At 39.9% G+C, this 17,982-nt stretch overlaps 2 protein-coding genes across 2 annotated transcripts in view; both read left to right on the top strand.

The window, feature by feature from the left end:
- The window catches only part of kif5aa (kinesin family member 5A, a), a 30,290-nt gene extending 26,176 nt beyond the window's left edge, over positions 1–4,114 (top strand). The window contains exons 26-29 of the mRNA NM_001199776.1: positions 239–303; positions 753–780; positions 1,207–1,294; positions 2,806–4,114. Coding sequence (NP_001186705.1) covers positions 239–303; positions 753–780; positions 1,207–1,285 — 172 coding nt within the window. The 3' untranslated portion in view covers positions 1,286–1,294; positions 2,806–4,114. The remainder of the gene's footprint in view (positions 1–238; positions 304–752; positions 781–1,206; positions 1,295–2,805) is intronic.
- A 2,228-nt stretch (positions 4,115–6,342) lies between these two features.
- pcbp2 (poly(rC) binding protein 2) lies at positions 6,343–17,516 on the top strand. The gene is given in 12 exon segments (NM_201192.1): positions 6,343–6,486; positions 7,506–7,645; positions 10,680–10,712; positions 10,790–10,906; positions 12,144–12,275; positions 13,500–13,628; positions 14,105–14,179; positions 14,326–14,367; positions 14,451–14,523; positions 14,752–14,807; positions 15,541–15,710; positions 16,462–17,516. Coding segments are annotated over 11 exon segments (957 nt in total). The 5' UTR covers positions 6,343–6,486; positions 7,506–7,552; the 3' UTR covers positions 16,499–17,516.
- Positions 17,517–17,982: the final 466 nt, after the last annotated feature.

Raw genomic sequence — 17,982 nt, 5'->3', positions numbered from 1 at the left:
ACACAATGGCTGTGAAGTCAGATATGAACTTGTGTATGTAGAGCATCATCAGTGCACTAGATGTGGATATGAAGCGAATGAATGACAGACATGTTGTGAGAGCAATGCAGCTTCTCTCCTCTTCTCCACTGATCTGCGCTCTGTGTGTGTGTGTGTGTGTGTGTGTGTGTGTGTGTGTGTGTGTGTGTGTGTGTGTGTGTGTGTGTGTGTGTGTGTGTGTGTGTGTGTGTGTGTTTAGTGTTGGATACAGCACTGTGAGATCCATAGACATACTGAGCTCCTGTCCGCTCGACGTGGAGAACGGTAAGCAGGAGTGTGTGTGATCTGACTGCGTGTCTTGTGAGCCATAATGATGAAATAAAAATGGTTTTCTAGTCCAAATATCTTTAAAAAAAAAAGTTTCATCAAAAAGCATTTTCTAGACGAGCAATAGAAAAGAAATAAGAGTCAAAATGAAGTGAGGTTTCCTTAAAATCAGCAAAATAATCTGACAATGTGGGAAACAGAATGATCTAATGTCCAAATGAAAAACTAGCTTATCTTTCTTCCTCCATTGGCAGATTATTCTGCTTGTTTTAGGGAGAAACTCTGTTCATTTTGACTCATTATTTCGGAAAACTAGACTATATTTTGTGTTTGTCTAGAAAATGCTGACTGATTTAAGAGTTTTTAGATATTTAGACTAGAAACAGGCCATCATGTTGTTGATGTAACAGATGTGAACTTTGCTTTGTTTCTTATTTTCTTTTCAGGAAACAGCACAGATATTAATGATAACAGGTCAGTCAACCCAGACACATCTGAAAAGCTTTCTCCACTCAGACAAGCAGAGTTTTCTGAAGATCATCATGCATGTTTATCCCTGTGATGCTCATTCTGACTGTAGATATTGGACATTTCTATTATTATTTAGAAATGTTGGATCAGAATGTACCTTATTTTTGAATTCATGATATTAATGAACCTGTTTAATATATCTGGATTCAACCTGTCTTCTAAAACACCAGCTGTACACCAGATCTTTATTATAATAAGTTTATACCAAATATACTCTGGCAGACTTTTTTTACTGCATTTTACACGTGTGGTGTACGATGACTTTACCAGTTTCAGATACTTCTCAGTGTGGATGAGAAACTTGGATTCTTGGAAACTGGACACCTTTATTATTGTGTTGCTTTATTGGGCTCTGCATCTCTGTTTCAGGAGTGATGTTCACTGCGGCAGCATGGTGGACGATGCCTCTCGAGTGTACATCATGCAGCAGGAGACTGCAGCCAGTTAATCATTTAATGTGAGCACACACACATGCACACCACAGCACACACACACACACACACACACTTATATACTTATATATACATCATGGGGTGCTTTGAGGTTAGCATCTGGAGCCAAAGCACAAAATGATGAAAAATAACTGTTATCGTCAATTCTGTTATCGTCAACTCTGTCATCGTCAACTGTTATTGTCAACTCTGTTATCGTCAACTGTTATCGTCAATTCTGTTATCGTCAACTCTGATATCGTCAACTGTTATTGTCAACTCTATTATCGTCAACTGTTATCGTCAATTCTGTTATCGTCAACTGTTATCGTCAATTCTGTTATCGTCAACTGTTATCGTCAATTCTGTTATCGTCAACTCTGTCATCGTCAACTGTTATTGTCAACTTTGTTATCGTCAACTCTGTTATCGTCAACGGTTATCGTCAACTCTGTTATCGTCAACTCTGTTATCGTCAACTGTTATCGTCAACTTTGTTATCGTCAACTCTGTTATCGTCAACTCTGTTATCATCAACTCTGTTATCGTCAACTGTTATCGTAAACTTTGTTATCGGCAACTTTGTTATCGTCAACTCTGATATCATAAACTCTGTTATCGTCAATTCTTTTATCGTTAATTCTGTTATCGTCAACTCTGATATCGTCAACTCTGTTATCATCAACTCTGTTATCGTCAACTGTTATCGTAAACTTTGTTATCGGCAACTTTGTTATCGTCAACTCTGATATCATAAACTCTGTTATCGTCAATTCTTTTATCGTCAATTCTGTTATCGTCAACTCTGATATCGTCAACTCTGTTATCGTCAACTGTTATTGTCAACTCTGTTATCATCAACTGTTATCGTCAATTCTGTTATCGTCAACTCTGTTATCGTCAACTGTTATTGTCAACTTTGTTATCGTCAACTCTGTTATCGTCAACTCTGTTATCATCAACTCTGTTATCGTCAACTCTGTTATCATCAACTCTGTTATCGTCAACTGTCATCGTCAACTCTGTTATCGTCAACTCTGATATCGTCAACTCTGTTATCGTCAATTCTGTTATCGTCAATTCTTTTATCGTCAATTTTGTTATCGTCAACCTCGTTATCATTAACTGTTATCGTCAACTCCGTTATCGTCAACTTTTTTATTATTTATTATTGAAAGTTATTGTTAACCCTGTTATCGTCAACTCCGTTATCGTCAACTCTGTTATCGTCAACTCCATTATCGTCAACTTCATTATCTTTAACTCTTTTATTGTCAACTCATTTATTGTCAACTTTGTTATTGTCAACTCCGTTAAAATCAACTTTGTCATCGTCAACTCTGTTATTGTCAACTCTGTTTTCGTCAACTCTTTTATTTTCAACTCTGTTTCCGTCAACTCTGTTAGTGTCTTAAAATGTTTCACAGGAAGCTGTACTATAATTTACACACACACACACGCACACACACACACACACACACTCATGTTGAGCTGGGATCCTCTGCTAATCGTGGTTTTCTTCTCTGCTTTCCTCCAGATTCCCCAGTGGTCTGCATGCAGCCGGTCAGCCTTCGCCATCTTCGTAAAGCTTTGGTTCTAGACTTCTTGGCTCTGTACTGTCTTCTATTGTATGAAATAATCCTCTAATCCTCATGCAGAGTCACATCGCGTATCCCGTCTCACGTATCTCACTGTTGCATGTTTGTCTGTTTAGTCAGAGATCAGCCCATAGACTGTAAATGAACCCTCACCTACAGTAGATATCCCAATACACACATCTGTAATGCTTGCATATTATAACACAGGAGAGAACTAGACATAAGAACTTCCCTTTAGTCTTGCTGAGCCTTAAAGACGGACGGTTCAATAGTGTAAGTGTGTGTGTTCAGGAATACACACTTCTAGAGCTGCAAAACATGCTGTCCATGCTTAGCGAGTTTGTCTTGTGCATATTTCTTAAATCAAGAAGCCTTTTCTAGACGACTATTGTCTTGTTTTCAGAAATAATGAGTCACAATTATGGGTAAAACATTAGTGCAATTGTTTTGCTTTCCCCATTGTCAGATTATTTTGCTTGTTTTAAGGAGAAACTCTCTTCATTTTGACTCATTATTGCTGAAAACAACACTATATGTTGTGCTTGTCTGGAAAATCCTTCTTGATTTAAGAGTCTGTAGACATCTGTACTAGAATCAAGACACAAACTCTAGGTGAGAGAAGCATTATGTCAGTGTAGACTGCATATAACAGCGTGTGTCATCATGTAGATTTTGATAATATAATATTCCAGTACTGACTACCTCCAATTGTGAAAGATTTTCAGTGACGTTTGGTTTGCTTTGTGTTCGTTTCTCCATCAGCAGATGATCATAAGAGAGAATAATAATACTGTATGTCGAGAGGACACATCGTCTTACATGTGCCGTGGTTACACACTGCATTTATCTTTCTGCCAAAGGTCTGAATGTTCACCGCTTCCGAATTCTCCCGCTTAAATCCTGATCAGCCAATCAGGAGGGCAGAAAGAGGAGCGAGCGTGGTCATGTGATCTGCAATCAGATTTTGAGTTCTCCTTCAGGATGTCTTTACACTTTCATGTTTAGCAAAACAATGAACGACTGTATGTGAAGTGTACAATGATGAAGGTTTAATTATAGCGCTGAATCCTGTTCCTTCCCCAGTCATAACTATCAGAAGGGAAATATTCCTGAAGCCCATGAAGAGAGTTTGTGCAATAGCGCAGCTGATTTACCCCAAATATCTTTACTGAAGGTTGTTTTATGTGATATATGTACAGTGTGCTAGTTTGCTGGAAGCAGTTCGAGAAATAAATGTAATTGAAGAAAGCTGGATTCCTTGTTTTTGTTTGAGGCCATGTGCTGTCTGCTTTAGCGTTTTGAGCTAAAACACAAAATGGTGGACAATCTCAACTCTGTTAGCGTCAATTCTGTTACGATTTAAAAGCTTTAACAGCAATAATTAGTAACACATTCAAAACAATCTCCTAAATATTAATGTATTTCTCTATAACTGATGAGTGTTAATGTTATTATACTGGACCACTTCTTTGAATTCATTCATTCATTTTCTTTTCTGCTTAGTCCCTTTATTAATCTGGGGTCGCCACAGTGGAATGAACTGCCAACTTATCCAGCATATCTTTTACGCAGCGGATGCCCTTCCAGCTGCAACACAACACCGGGAAACACCCATACACTCTTATTCCTTCACACACAGATCACACATCAGTTCCCCTATAGCGCATGTGTTTGGACTGTGGAGGAAACCCACTTCAACACGGAGAGAACATCCAAACTCCACACAGAAACACCAACTGACCCAGCCGAGACTCGAACCAGCGAACTTCTTACTGTGAGGCGACCCACTGTGCTACCCACTGCGCCACCATGCTGCCCAGATATACTGTGATTGTTGTTGTTATGTTGCCTCATGTTTCTCAGTGTTGCTTCAGTTGTGATACATGTGAGACATGATCAAAGTGTATTGAACAGGAACACGCAGCAGTAGTCGAGAAGGTCATCGATAAACCTTTTTGTGTCCAGGTGTTTATCTCTTGAACTGTACCGCTGCATTACACCTCACAGTCTGTTACTGAACCTGTTATGAAGATCAGCTGCCCATGAGAGCCACTAGAGGGTGCTCCTGCCGTCCTGCAGCTCTACAGGACTACATCTCCCACAATGTATTTCACCAAATCCCTGCATCGCAGCTGTTTCCCATTTAATTGATTCTGTTACTCCTGTTTGCACTGACCCACATTATTTAAGTTGCTATGAAATCAATATTTACTCTTTGTATTTACTTAAACGTAAACAGTAGTGCTTGTTATAAACAATAACAATATTCTACATCATTTGCTCTCAAAAACTTTAAACAAATGCCATAACCTTTCCTGCTCGTCAAAACGACTATCTTACCTTCTGCTCACATGGAAGTCTATTTAGGGCAGAGCTATCAGTCCTTTAGGACAGGTTTATTAGTCATTTAGGGCGGGGCTATCAGTCCTTTAGGGTGGGGTTATCAGTCCTTTAGGGTAGGGTTGGTCAGTGACTCAGGGCGGAGCTATTAGTCTTTTAAGGCGGGGTTATCAGTCCTTCAGCGGGGCTATCAGTGCTTTAGGTTGGGGCAATCATTAATTTTAAGGTGGAGCTATCAGTCCTTAAAGGCGGGGTTATTAGTCCTTTAGGGCAGGGTTAGCAGTTCTTTAGGGCAGGGCTATTAGTCTTTAAGGTAGAGGTTATCAGTCCTTTGGAGGGGGCTATCAGCACTTTAGGGTGGGGTTATCAGTCCTTTCGGGGGGCTATCAGCATTTTAGGGTGCGGTTATTAGTCCTTTGGGTGGGGCTGTCAGCACTTTAGGGTGGGGTTATCAGTCCTAAAGCGTAAGGCTAGCAGTCATTTGGGGAGGGGTTATCAGTCCTTTAGGGTAGGGCTATCAATAAATTTGGGTGGAGCTGTCAGTCATTTATTTTGTTATTGACTGCCATATACTATAGATAAGTAAAACAGCAACGTGAAAATAATAGATGAAAAAATCAATGAACACAATGTCGGGAGAGTATGAAAATATTCTGACATGTTTATGTTTCCACTACAGAAGTGTACAGAAGTACTTGTTACTAGAAGGGATACAGCTTCGGCCGGAAGTCAACAAAAACTATTTATATTATTCAGTAAATTTAATAGTATAATATAATAGTATTAGTATCCATAAATTTTATTTGATTAACGTTTAGCCCTACCCCATCCATCACAGTAATATAAAAACAGTAATTATACGGAGTATTATTAATGTCATTTATTATAATTACTCATTAAATTATGTTTTAGGAACGTCTACGTCTACCCCAACCCTCACAGTAATGTAGAACAGTAAGTATTGTTGTCCAGCATAACTAAAATGATGCTATACCGATGTGATTATCCGCAGCTGTATCCCTTCTCCATTTTACCGCGCAGTACGCAGTGTGCAGTGTGGAGTACGCGGCGGGCGGGCCGGGGGCGTGGCCAGCGCGCTGACGTCAGAAAGGTCGTGGGTGAGAGGTGATCGGGACACATCTTGTTGTCTTTGTAAGAGTGGAGCTCGATCACGCCGCCGTGTCTTCCCTCTTCCCCGAATCCTCTCAAAACTCCCTCCCGAACCTCCCCCTCTCTCCCTCCGGACCCTCGGACTCTCCCCCACCCGGAGCGCACGTCAGGTGAGCCTCCAGCGCGGTTCTGTCCTGCCCAAATGTGAGGCCCTGAAGGCCGCGGGCTGCGCTAGCGATAGCGCTGATGCTAATCAGCCTGCGCGGTTTTCTAGCTCTCTCTGTCGACGCTCCGGTGCTCGGGTCGCCCGTGTATACCGTGTAACCGGGCGCATGGCGGCGGCGGGTCGAGCTGGAGCGGGTTCGACGGCTGTGGAGCGCGGTTGGCCGTCATGACGCGGTGTTACGCAGCTGGTAAACACGAGCTAACGCGGCTCCAGCGCGCTGTTTATACCGCCTGCGGTCACTCCTAGCGGCCGATAACCTCACTTTTATACACTATTCCATATTTATTCGACGTATATTAATAATAACGCGTGTTTATATCCTCTACTGGCGCTAAACATTGATCCAAGGCGTCAATAATGTCCGCCGTCAGTGTTTGTGTTGAGTCGTGTGCTTCAGACGCGTTTATTCAGCGTTTACTCGAGCTGTGGCTTTACCAGGGTAATGCTCGAGCTGCTCAATCAGGGATCCTGTGGTTGTTACTGCGTGATTAATGATGGACGTGATTTGACCTGTTCTGTTTTTATTATTGACGTTAGCAGTGGTATTACTGTTGTTTTTCAGTGGGAGTGTTTTATAAATGCTCCTGTCGTAGTTGACTGTAGTGGAGGGCTTTAGGTGTGCTGTGTTGGTGTCGTGTGTTTATTCATTCATACTCCATTACACAAGAAAAATGTTGTCTTCGTCGTGTGGGTTATCTCACTATAACTGGGGTTTATAATCAGCTTTATTATATTATAGTTCTTGCTCTGTTTGTGTGATTCATATTGTAATTTTGAGTTTAGTATGCTTTTGTCGTAGCACCCTGGTCTTTGTGACGGTCAAATTATTATTGCTATTGATATTTAATTGGGTCGACTGCAGTATGTTTGATCTTGTCATTTTAATCTATGTAATGGGTGTGCCTTTTGTTTAATATTATTAATGTGTGGTGTGCTGATGTTCTGTGTTTGTGGGCTGCACAGGTTAATCATCCGTGACCAAAGATCCAGATCTCTGCAGGCTGATCATCATGGACTCTGGAGTGATTGAAGGAGGGCTGAACGTCACGCTGACCATCCGGCTGCTCATGCATGGCAAAGAAGTGGGCAGCATTATTGGGAAGGTGTGTTGGAGAAGCTTCAGTTTGTGTGCTCAGTCACATCATCACCACCACCACCATCATTATTATTGTCTACCGATACCAAAACCCGATCTGAAACCTCTATAATACATTAAGAAAATAGAGTGAATAAACAGATCCAGGATGTTCCTTATTTTTTCATTTCACCTTACTTTATCATTCCACAACTCTCTTAACAAACACAGCGCTTCTGTGAGGGAGCTCAAACAATCAAGTGATAAATAACAACATTTCTTCGCTTGGACTTAAGTGCAGGAGAAAATATATACAAACAAACAGCACCTGAACTTAAAATACCCTGCAGGCAATCCCAGGTTTACATATCTCACAGTTAGCTATGGCGATGTTGTCATCATCAGCTTTATAATACTTCCAGACCACAGACACACTTGCGCTTTCTTCTTCAATCTGCTTCTGTGCTCTACTTTGCCGGCATTCAACTAATAGTGCCTCTGCAACAAAGTGGTTGCTACGTTGCTGTTTCTGGTTGAAGTCATGAAGGAGATGTTAAAATATTGAGTTTATATATATATATATATATATATATACGTATACACACATGCATGCATAAATGTATATTCGAGTCCTGATCAGGATGTAATGTCCGATTCAGATTGGGTCTGAAACTGCATGATTAGGCCCGCATTCCGCTCACGTGATTGGATCTGGACATCCCTAATTATTATTATGGTTAATATTATTACAGCGATAATTCAGCATACAGTACAAATTGGCCTCGTTCTCTACCTTAAAGTTTACAAAAATTATCAGATGATTTACTCACCATCAGCTAGAACTGGACAATTAATTGAAAATAAACTAAAATTCACAACCTATAACCATCGTCATTTTTATATGCCATTTTTACATGCCAGTTGTTTAGTCTAATTGTTCCTCTTCAAAAACATTACTGCATGTGGACAAACTAAGCGCTTCGGTTTTCCCTGACGGTGCGGTGAGTGTATATTAGGGCTGCACAATTAATCGTATTGATATCATTATGGCAATATTTCTGACTACAGCGTCTCCAGCAGGACGTGACTCTGTCTAGATTGCAACTTTGCTCTTGCTCAGTCCAAACGTCCCAACAAACCTCATTCCTCCCCTTAGAAACCATTACAACACCGTGTCTCTCATCCTGATTTGTTGTTGAATGCTGAAGGTGGGAACTAATCAGAGGGCTAATGAGCTCAGATGGAGAATTCTGCATTGCGTTTTCATACGCATTACTAAACCAGAGAACATTTATTTTCAAAATGAGTCCTGAAATATTGTTTATAGCGTTTCATTTCTTGCACAGAACGATCATTTGGCTTTATCAGGGCTCAGTGTATCATTAGGATTGATTGTACAGACTTGTTTGTAGGTTTCTATTGTTTATTTAATAAAGCTTTATCTAATAAAGACCACAGATTAATCTCAATTGTCTTTGATGAATAAAATAAAGCAAAAGACACACATTTTGTGTGACAGTAAAAGTGTGATGTGATTAGCAAAAGCTCAGTTGTTGGTTGTTTGCAGCAAATCAGTCATTGAACCATAGTAAAGTAGTAAACACATAGTAAACACAACACACCGCTAATGAACGCTATTTGGCTGAAGTGAAGGAGCGAAGTGATGTTTTGATTAGACCCTTTAGATGTGCACCTTTATATGCTCATTTTTCTTTGGGGTTTTTAATATGCGTGTAAAAGCAATTCTTGTGAAGATAATTTTATTTTTAAGATTGTCTTTTTACAACAAAACTGCATAAGAAAGGGCTCAATATTGAGAAAAGCTGCTGTAAAATCAGTTATTTAGGTCACTAGAATCAGAGAAGTGTCTTCTGTAATCTTGCTGTAGTAAATAAATAAAAGTACATAAATCTTATTTATTTAATGCATTTTTATAGTAATGGTTCACAAATTTGGGCTTATTAATTAAATGCAAATAATAAAGTGTGTTATGCCATTTAAAATAATTAAGTGCATCTAGTCATGCAATTGTATTTTTAGCTGAGACTTGTGTGACGTCTTCACTTGCCTGCACTTGAGGAAAACACATTTAACCACGTGTCAGTTTTTCTGATGCAGGACTGAATTTGGTAGACCTTATACAGCCTACCTATGTTAAAAGTAAACAAACATAATATTTAGATTCTCTATTTTACACCGCAGCCTCTTATTTTATCCCTTAAGGCTCAGCTTTGATAATGTAAATTACATGGATTTTTTTGTCCACAGTGTAAAATATATTCATGTCTTAATGACTTGAATTCCACCATCTCATTACATATGCACAGATCTATAAATATGCTAATTAGCCCCCACCTCAACGCCATCACAGCAGCTCTGAAAAACCAAACAATAGAAGCGTTACACAACAGAGACCCAATGAAGAGTGTTAATTAACATAACGCCAACATTTACCACAGATGTACTGTAGTGACGCTAAAATAACCATGCTGCATCTGATGGAAAATAAAATAGATCAATTATCTATCATTTCATTAGTCAATGCATGATGTAACCTATTTATAAAGCATTTTTATTTATTTATTTTTTTAGTAAAGTATGCAAACTGAGCGAGCTAGAAAGCACTGGAGCAACTGTAATCATATATATCTTCTGTTGTTTTTTGGCATATAGGCCTATAAAAATTTTTGGGAGCATCATCACACTCCTTTTGTATTATTATTGTTGTTGTTGTTGTTATTATTATTTTTTTTTCAGTTTCCAAGTTTACATACTGATATATGGTACACAGGGTTTTCCACATCAAGAGAACAATCAAAACAATCCAGTCAAAACTAACTCTGATAATACTGATTTATTGCTTGTGTACTCATTTGTTCGTAGGGAACTGAGGATGGTGCTGTTTAGTTGTTTTGTTGTTATATCTATAGGTACTGTTCGTCATACTATATCCTGTTTGTGATCTTTTAATATTGTACAGCAAGTCAGCGCAGTCGAAAGCATTTACTGTTCAGCGTGTCTTCTCAGTCTGAGATGCTAAAAATAATCTGTGTGTGTTTCAGAAAGGTGAATCTGTGAAGAAGATGCGGGAGGAGGTGAGAGGCTGTTCTTCAGACGTGTTGATGGTTGTGTTTGAGTGATTGCGAGTGTGTGTGTGTGTGTGTTTGTGCAGAGCGGTGCGCGGATCAACATCTCGGAAGGGAACTGCCCTGAACGCATCATCACGCTCGCAGGCCCCACCACCGCCATCTTCAAGGCCTTCTCCATGATCATTGAGAAGCTGGAGGAGGTGCTCTCTAGATCTTTATACGCACATTAGACATGCATACACGTATTCAGCCATTCAGATGATGGTTTTGGCGTGACATCGCAGCATTATGAATTATTATTGACGCCCCCTGCTGGGCAAAGCATTACCTTCTCCCACTGACTGCCAGCTCGCGGGCTGAGTGATATCTTTTATTATTATTATTTTTTAGCCAAAACAACAGATAATTGTGCACAGAGGTTTTATTGTTACTAGCAAGACACGCGTCTGAGCTGTGTTCTGCTGAATTCCCTCAGAAAGATCAGCCAGAAAGGAGAAATTATTAGATTTGTGCTGAATGTTAGCATGATTGAGCCATAACTGCCTATGCTACTATAGCAGTCAGTGCGTTTGTCTGCTGTTATACAGTTTCTGCTCTAATTTGCAGGTGAACTGTAATTAAAATATTAATTAAAATCAAAGTCAAATTGGAAATAACATTGATAAAATGTGTGGATGAGCTGTTCTGAGATCTGTGTCTGTCAAGGACAGATCTCTCCGTCCTCCTAATCATGATCAGCAGTGCAGCGACTGTTCAATCTGAATTCATATTCGATCCTCCACATCAGCAAAATGACATGAAATTCATCGTAGATGGTTTTAGTTTTACATTGAGAGCAGATTTTCTTTAGTATTAGTATTCAAGTTTCTTAATCCTTTATAAGGCAGAACTGCTGTATAAATTAATTTAGCATCAAATAAACATTTTAATATTAAACATAAACAAGATTGGCCATGTCTAATACGCAGAAACTGTGCTGAAGCTGCCGGGTCGGCCTTTAAAAGGACCTGTTGGTATCTGAAAATGATCCTAGTCACTAATTAATGCTCTCTTTGAGCCGCTTGTGTGGGAAAAGCCCCGTAAGACAGTGTTTGCACTTTTATTTCAGTGTAGATTACATTAAACGCACATATATACATGTATAAAGCTTCTTATTTTTCATTTTTAGTATATTTTTACTATTCAGCTATTTTGCTGATTAATAGTGTACATGTAACCTATAGTGTAAGAAAGTCTTCAGTAAACTCTTTCAGTATCAGCTGTGCTTGAAATGAGCCGATCTAATGCTGTTCATGTGAAATGAGCTCCAGAGCTGCTGTTATGACAGCAACTCTCAGATGAGTTTTTAAAATCAAAACCAATAACCAAATCCAGCTAATAGAGTAATGAATACAGAACAGACCGCAGGTCTGAACTGTGTGTGTGTGTGTTTATCAGGACATCAGCAGCTCCATGTCCAACAGCACGGCCACCTCCAAGCCGCCGGTGACGCTGCGGATCGTGGTTCCGGCCAGCCAGTGCGGCTCACTCATCGGCAAAGGAGGATGCAAGATCAAGGAGATCAGGGAGGTGCGGGACACAGAGCCACAATACACACACAGCAAACACTGCTTTATTACTGAGAGTGTTTCCCTTGTTTCTAGTCCACATTTCTAAAACGGAGAATTTTCTAGACCAGCAAAATGGCCTCGTGTTCAGAAATGAGTCAAAATGAAGTGAGCTTTTCCTTAAAAGCAAAATGATCTGCCACTGGGGGAGCCAGAGTAAACTTATTCCAAAACAAACAAAAGCTAGGTTATTTCACTCGCCCCATTGGCAGAGGATTTGTTCATTTTAAAGATTTTTTTTCATTTTGACATAAGCTGCGTCCCAAATGGCACACTATGCACTATGTACTTATGCACTTACACACTCAGCAGGATAGTACATGTGTATATTGTCATCACAAATGGAGCACTAATGTTTTTTTACTAAGCGGAAATTCAAACCGTTTCACTGATGACGTTTGACGGTTGCCAAATCAGTGAAATAAATGACCAAATTATCAAATAATACCCGCCGTGAGTATAACCGCATTCACCATCAGGAGGCGCTATAATCACTCTCATAGGAGAATTTTGCTTTCACAATCCACAATTAATAAAGTTATCCAACATGTGCGCCCGATAGCTCCACCCTTTCCGCTATGTGAGCAAACCTGCGGTGGTTGAGTGTGTGACGTGTCCATCATTACACACTTCACTTTAGCGGCTGAATGAGTGCATCATCCGGGTAATTAAAGTGAACTTATTATTGTTAGATTTTACAGTGTGAACGCACTGCTTTCACTATTTATACTACAAAATGGCGTAGAATAGTGCACAAGTATGTGATTTGGGACGCAGCTTCTATTTGTGCACTCCTGCTTAAAAGTAGTTTATTTTTTATTTCATGAACTCCTGAACACAACATCTATACTACTATATTGAACTATTGAGAACTATTCAATGTGTTTAATAAATATAATGACACAAGCATGTCTAAAGTGTTGTGCATTTTTAATCCTCTGACTGTAGACTGTTGAAGGACAGTTTTTGACTGGATCATTAAAATACCAAATATTCTTGCAGATATGTGTTTTTAAAAGTGTGCTTAGGTCATATAAATGCTTAACAATAGCTTTTAAAATGCACAGCTGGCTCTATTAAAGTGGTGTGTGAGTCTGTTCTTTTAAATCTCTGAGAGCAGCAGAATCTCGTGTCGAATAAAGAAATGTGGCCTGAAAATAGTGTTATTTTTGTGTGTGTTGTGCAGTCGACTGGAGCTCAGGTACAGGTGGCAGGAGACATGCTGCCCAACTCCACCGAGAGAGCCATCACTATCGCCGGGACCCCGCTGTCCATCATCGAGTGTGTCAAACAGATCTGTGTGGTCATGCTGGAGGTACAACACACACTTAAACCGTTACCCGTGTGTGCTGTTGGGTTCATTTCATCCCCTCTGTGCTGATCTGGAGTCTTGATATGGCCTCAAGTTTCTCTGTTTCAGCAAATGTGATGATGATTTTTGCTGAAAGAGAGAACACACTCTGTTCACACTGACTCTCCTTTGGTGAGGTTGGTGCTGTGTTTGCTCCATTGACTTCCATTATAATCACATTGTTTGATACTGCCATGACCACGAATGCATGATTATACACTGCCAATCAATAAATGTGATTATAATGGAAGTCAGTGGGGACTTCAGCACTGGACAGCACTCAAGGGTTAATCATGCACTTGATCAATTAACTTTTGATTCATTGTAAGGCCAGAGTTAAGTGTTTTGTTGAATCTGTGTTCAGGTGTGCGTTTAAACATCAGTACTCTGCTAGATGTGCGGAGAGACGGTGTGTGTTTACTGTGTGCTTCTGCTTTCAGTCTCCTCCTAAAGGTGTGACCATCCCTTACCGACCCAAACCCTCAGGATCGCCTGTCATTTTTGCAGGAGGACAGGTGGGTGTGTGTTTGTTCGTGTGGGTGTGTGTGCATGCACATCCATATATTTGCCTGTCTGTATGCAGTCGTGTGTGTGTGTTGTGTATTTGATATGTGTGTAATCCTAAAGTGTGTGTGTGTGTGTGTGTGTGTGTGTTTTGCAGGCATACGCGGTGCAGGGACAACATGCCATTCCTCAGCCTGATGTAAGAAGCAGACTTAAAGCAGTTTTTGCGTGTGCGTGCGTGCGTGCGTGTGTGTGTGTGACGGTTGTGTTGTGTCTCCACAGCTTACGAAGCTCCACCAGTTGGCGATGCAGCAGAGCCCGTTTCCTCTGGCCCCCAGTAGCCAAGGGTTCACAGGTGTGTGTGTGTGAGACGAGTGTGTGATGTAGGGCTGTCAATATGTCTGAACCCTTATTATTATTATTATTTTGTTGTTGTTTGTTTGTTTTTTAATAAGAAAGATTGTGCAATTATATTTGAATTCTTAAGGTAATCCTATATGTTAGAGGGAAGCGTGTGTGTGTGTGTGTGTGTGTGTGTGTGTGTGTGTGTGTGTTGTCTGACTGTGCTGTTCTCTGTGTACAGCTGGGATGGACGCCTCTGCACAGACAGGCTCTCATGAACTGACCATTCCTAATGATGTGAGTATCTGGAGGAATATTAATATTATATTCTACTCTTCATCTTCAGCTTTCTAGATTTCGCTCTCGTGCTGAAGGAAACACAGTTTGATTTGTTTATGTGTGTGTGTGTTATTGAGTGTAGATGTGTTATTCCCTGATTCTGTGCTTAAGGGAATCAGAGTTTCCACAACACTATGAAGCAGCACTACTCTTCAGTCTTTAATGTTGATCATAAGCAATAAAATCACAGTAACACCATCTAAAAACACTATAAACTAATTCATTTGACCAGCCGGCGCTTTACTAATGCTCCATGTTGTTTACTTTCACTGTTAAATCAGACACACTCAGAATTTAGAGATCATTTCTATATTTCTCTAACCTGTCGACCCTGTGGTTTTACATGCATCTTATTTATTTATTATGTTTATTTCTTTATATAGCTCTGTAGAAATACAACTGGGTTGAGCAAAGTGCTTTACGGGAAACAGTTTCCTATTTTCTTTTTCTTTTCTAACATCCCACACATTTTAACAATAAACCAAGTTAAAAGTAAACGTATAAGCCTAAAATATCAGAAGCAATTTTTAAAATGGCCTTGAGAGTGTTGGTGAGGGTTAAAGTGCATGAATGTAAGAGAGAAATGAATGAAGGTTTGAGTGTTTGAGAAATGTGTGTGTGTGTGTGTGTGTGTGTTTGTTTGTTTGTTTGTTTGTTAATGGTGTGTGTGTGTGTTCTTGTACTCTTGCAGTTGATTGGCTGCATCATCGGCCGTCAAGGTGCCAAGATTAACGAGATCCGTCAGATGTCGGGCGCTCAGATCAAGATTGCTAACCCAGTGGAGGGATCGAGCGACCGGCAGGTCACCATCACCGGCTCACCCGCCAGCATCAGCCTGGCCGAATACCTGATCAATGCACGGTAAACACACGCCAGCCAGCACCACACTATCCTAACCGGGTCTTCATAACCAGCGCCTTCTGAAAACAGCACACTCATGTGCAATACAGGGCTCCCACGCCTCCTGACAGTACTTTAATTTCAGACATACACATTCAAGATCTGGAAAATACTCAGTGAAGTGTGCTCCGCACTCCATTAGATGAGTTTGGTGCATTAATCAGATTAACAAAACTCAAAAGATCATGATATGCAGTCGTTGCAGTTATCGTTGCTATATATATATATATATATATTTATACACACCCACACACACACATACTTAATGAATAAGTGCTTAAAAAAAACAGCGTTCCTTGAATGTGCTTGATATTTTCTTTTATTCTTTAGATATATTTTGGATATCTTATTTTGGATTTATTGTTAATTAACCTTTGCCCAGCACTAGTAATCTTCGAATAGAGATATTGATATCAGTATTTATACAAAACATCATCATCATGTCAGTGTTGCCAGTGTCCCGCTGCTTTACTGATGTTTAGCTTCATGATGTTGTGTGAGCTGTTGTTTGATCTGACAGGTGTGTGTGTGTGTGTGTGTGTGTGTGTGTGTGTGTGTGTGTGTGTGTGTGTGTGTGTGTGTGTGTGTGTGTGTGTGTGTGTGTGTGTGTGTGTGTGTGTGTGTGTGTGTGTGTGTGTGTGTGTGTGTGTGTGTGTGTGTGTGTGTGTGTGTGTGTGTGTGTGTGTGTGTGTGTGTGTGTGTGTTGTTGCAGACTCTCGTCCGAGGCGACAGGAATGGCGGCTAACTGAAGCCGCGTCCGTCTCTTCTCCTCCTCCATCACATTTACGCTCTCTAAAGTGCAAAAGGAAACCAAGTATTTTCCACCTGTCTGTTCCTTTCACCCCAGCTACGCTTCATGGATATACACGACTGTTTTATTTATTTATTTCATGCAGATGTTTTTAAACTCCCTTTTGCGTACAGTTTTTAACGTCTTTCTTTGCGTATTGTTTGGTCAGTCCACATCACCGTGCGGAAGCGAAGGTGGAAAAATCTGAAAAATGCAGCGTTTTTGTTATCTCAGATTTTTCTTATAAAAACCAGAAAAACTCAAAAAGAGAGCAACTGCAGACGCTAGAGCAAGCGCGTTCCCTCTGTCTGATATTTATTTATTATTTTAATTTAACTCTAGGAGGTTTGAGCTTTTAAAGTCCTAGACATCGGAGCTTCGGTCTGATCAAGCTCTGTTTTCTGCTGCGGACGGAGGCGCTTCAGGCCGCGTCTGCTCCTCGACATTTTTGAAGATTTGTCATTCCTCAAGATTTGTCTCGTTTCGTTTTTCTCTATCCTGAAGTTGGAGATTTTGTTGGAGGGAGGGTCGGGAGATGCTGCAGTTTCTGATGTTACTGCTATAATAATAATAATAATAATAATGATGATGATGATGAGTTGAAAATATTTCTTTTAGAGAGAGAGAGAGAGAGAGAGTATTTTTTTTAATCTGTAGAGCCCGAGCTGGAGGATTCCCAATCGACCACGTTTATATGATGATGATGATGATGCGACTGAGTTACTGATCAATGACATGACTAGAAGGAACTTTCTAGAATTAACACTAGTTTCCTCTCGACTCTGCTTGAGTAATAGTTATGTTTTCTATTTTATTTTTATTTGTTTTTCTATTTTATTTTTCTTGCAGGAGGAAGGATTTAAAAAAATACAAACCTAAAAAACCTTTTTGTGCACGTTTTCAGAATATTGTAGATTTGGAGTGCAGCTGGAATGAAGAATTAAACATGCAAAATTAAACATGAAATGCTCAAACTACGCTGTGCTTCTGTTATTGTTTGCTTCTCCTCTGGGTAAAACTTTACATTTCCAATGCATAAATGTACAGTTGAGGTCAGAATTATTCACCCCCTGTTTATTTATCCCCCAATCTCTGTTTAACCGAGAGCAGATTTCTCCAGCACATCTCTGCACATAACAGTGTTAATAACTCATCTCTAATAGCTGATGTGTTTCCTCTTCTCCATGATGACAGCACATCATATTAGACTAGATATTCTTCAAGACACTAGTGTTCAGCTTACAGTGACATGTAAAGGCTTCACTAGGGTAATTAGGGTAAAGTTAGGGTAATTAGGCAAGTCATTGTATAACAGTGGTTTGTTCTGGAGACTATCCAACACTAATATTGCTGAAGGGGTGAATAATATTGAGCTTAACATGACTTTAACACTATTAAACACTGCTGTTATTCTAGCTCAAATAAAACACATCAGGCTTTCTC

Source organism: Danio rerio, chromosome 9, assembly GCF_049306965.1.
Source record: "Danio rerio strain Tuebingen ecotype United States chromosome 9, GRCz12tu, whole genome shotgun sequence".
NCBI lineage: Eukaryota > Metazoa > Chordata > Actinopteri > Cypriniformes > Danionidae > Danio > Danio rerio.
Note: the sequence above shows the minus strand (reverse complement) of the source record. Positions and strands in the feature narration are given on the sequence as shown.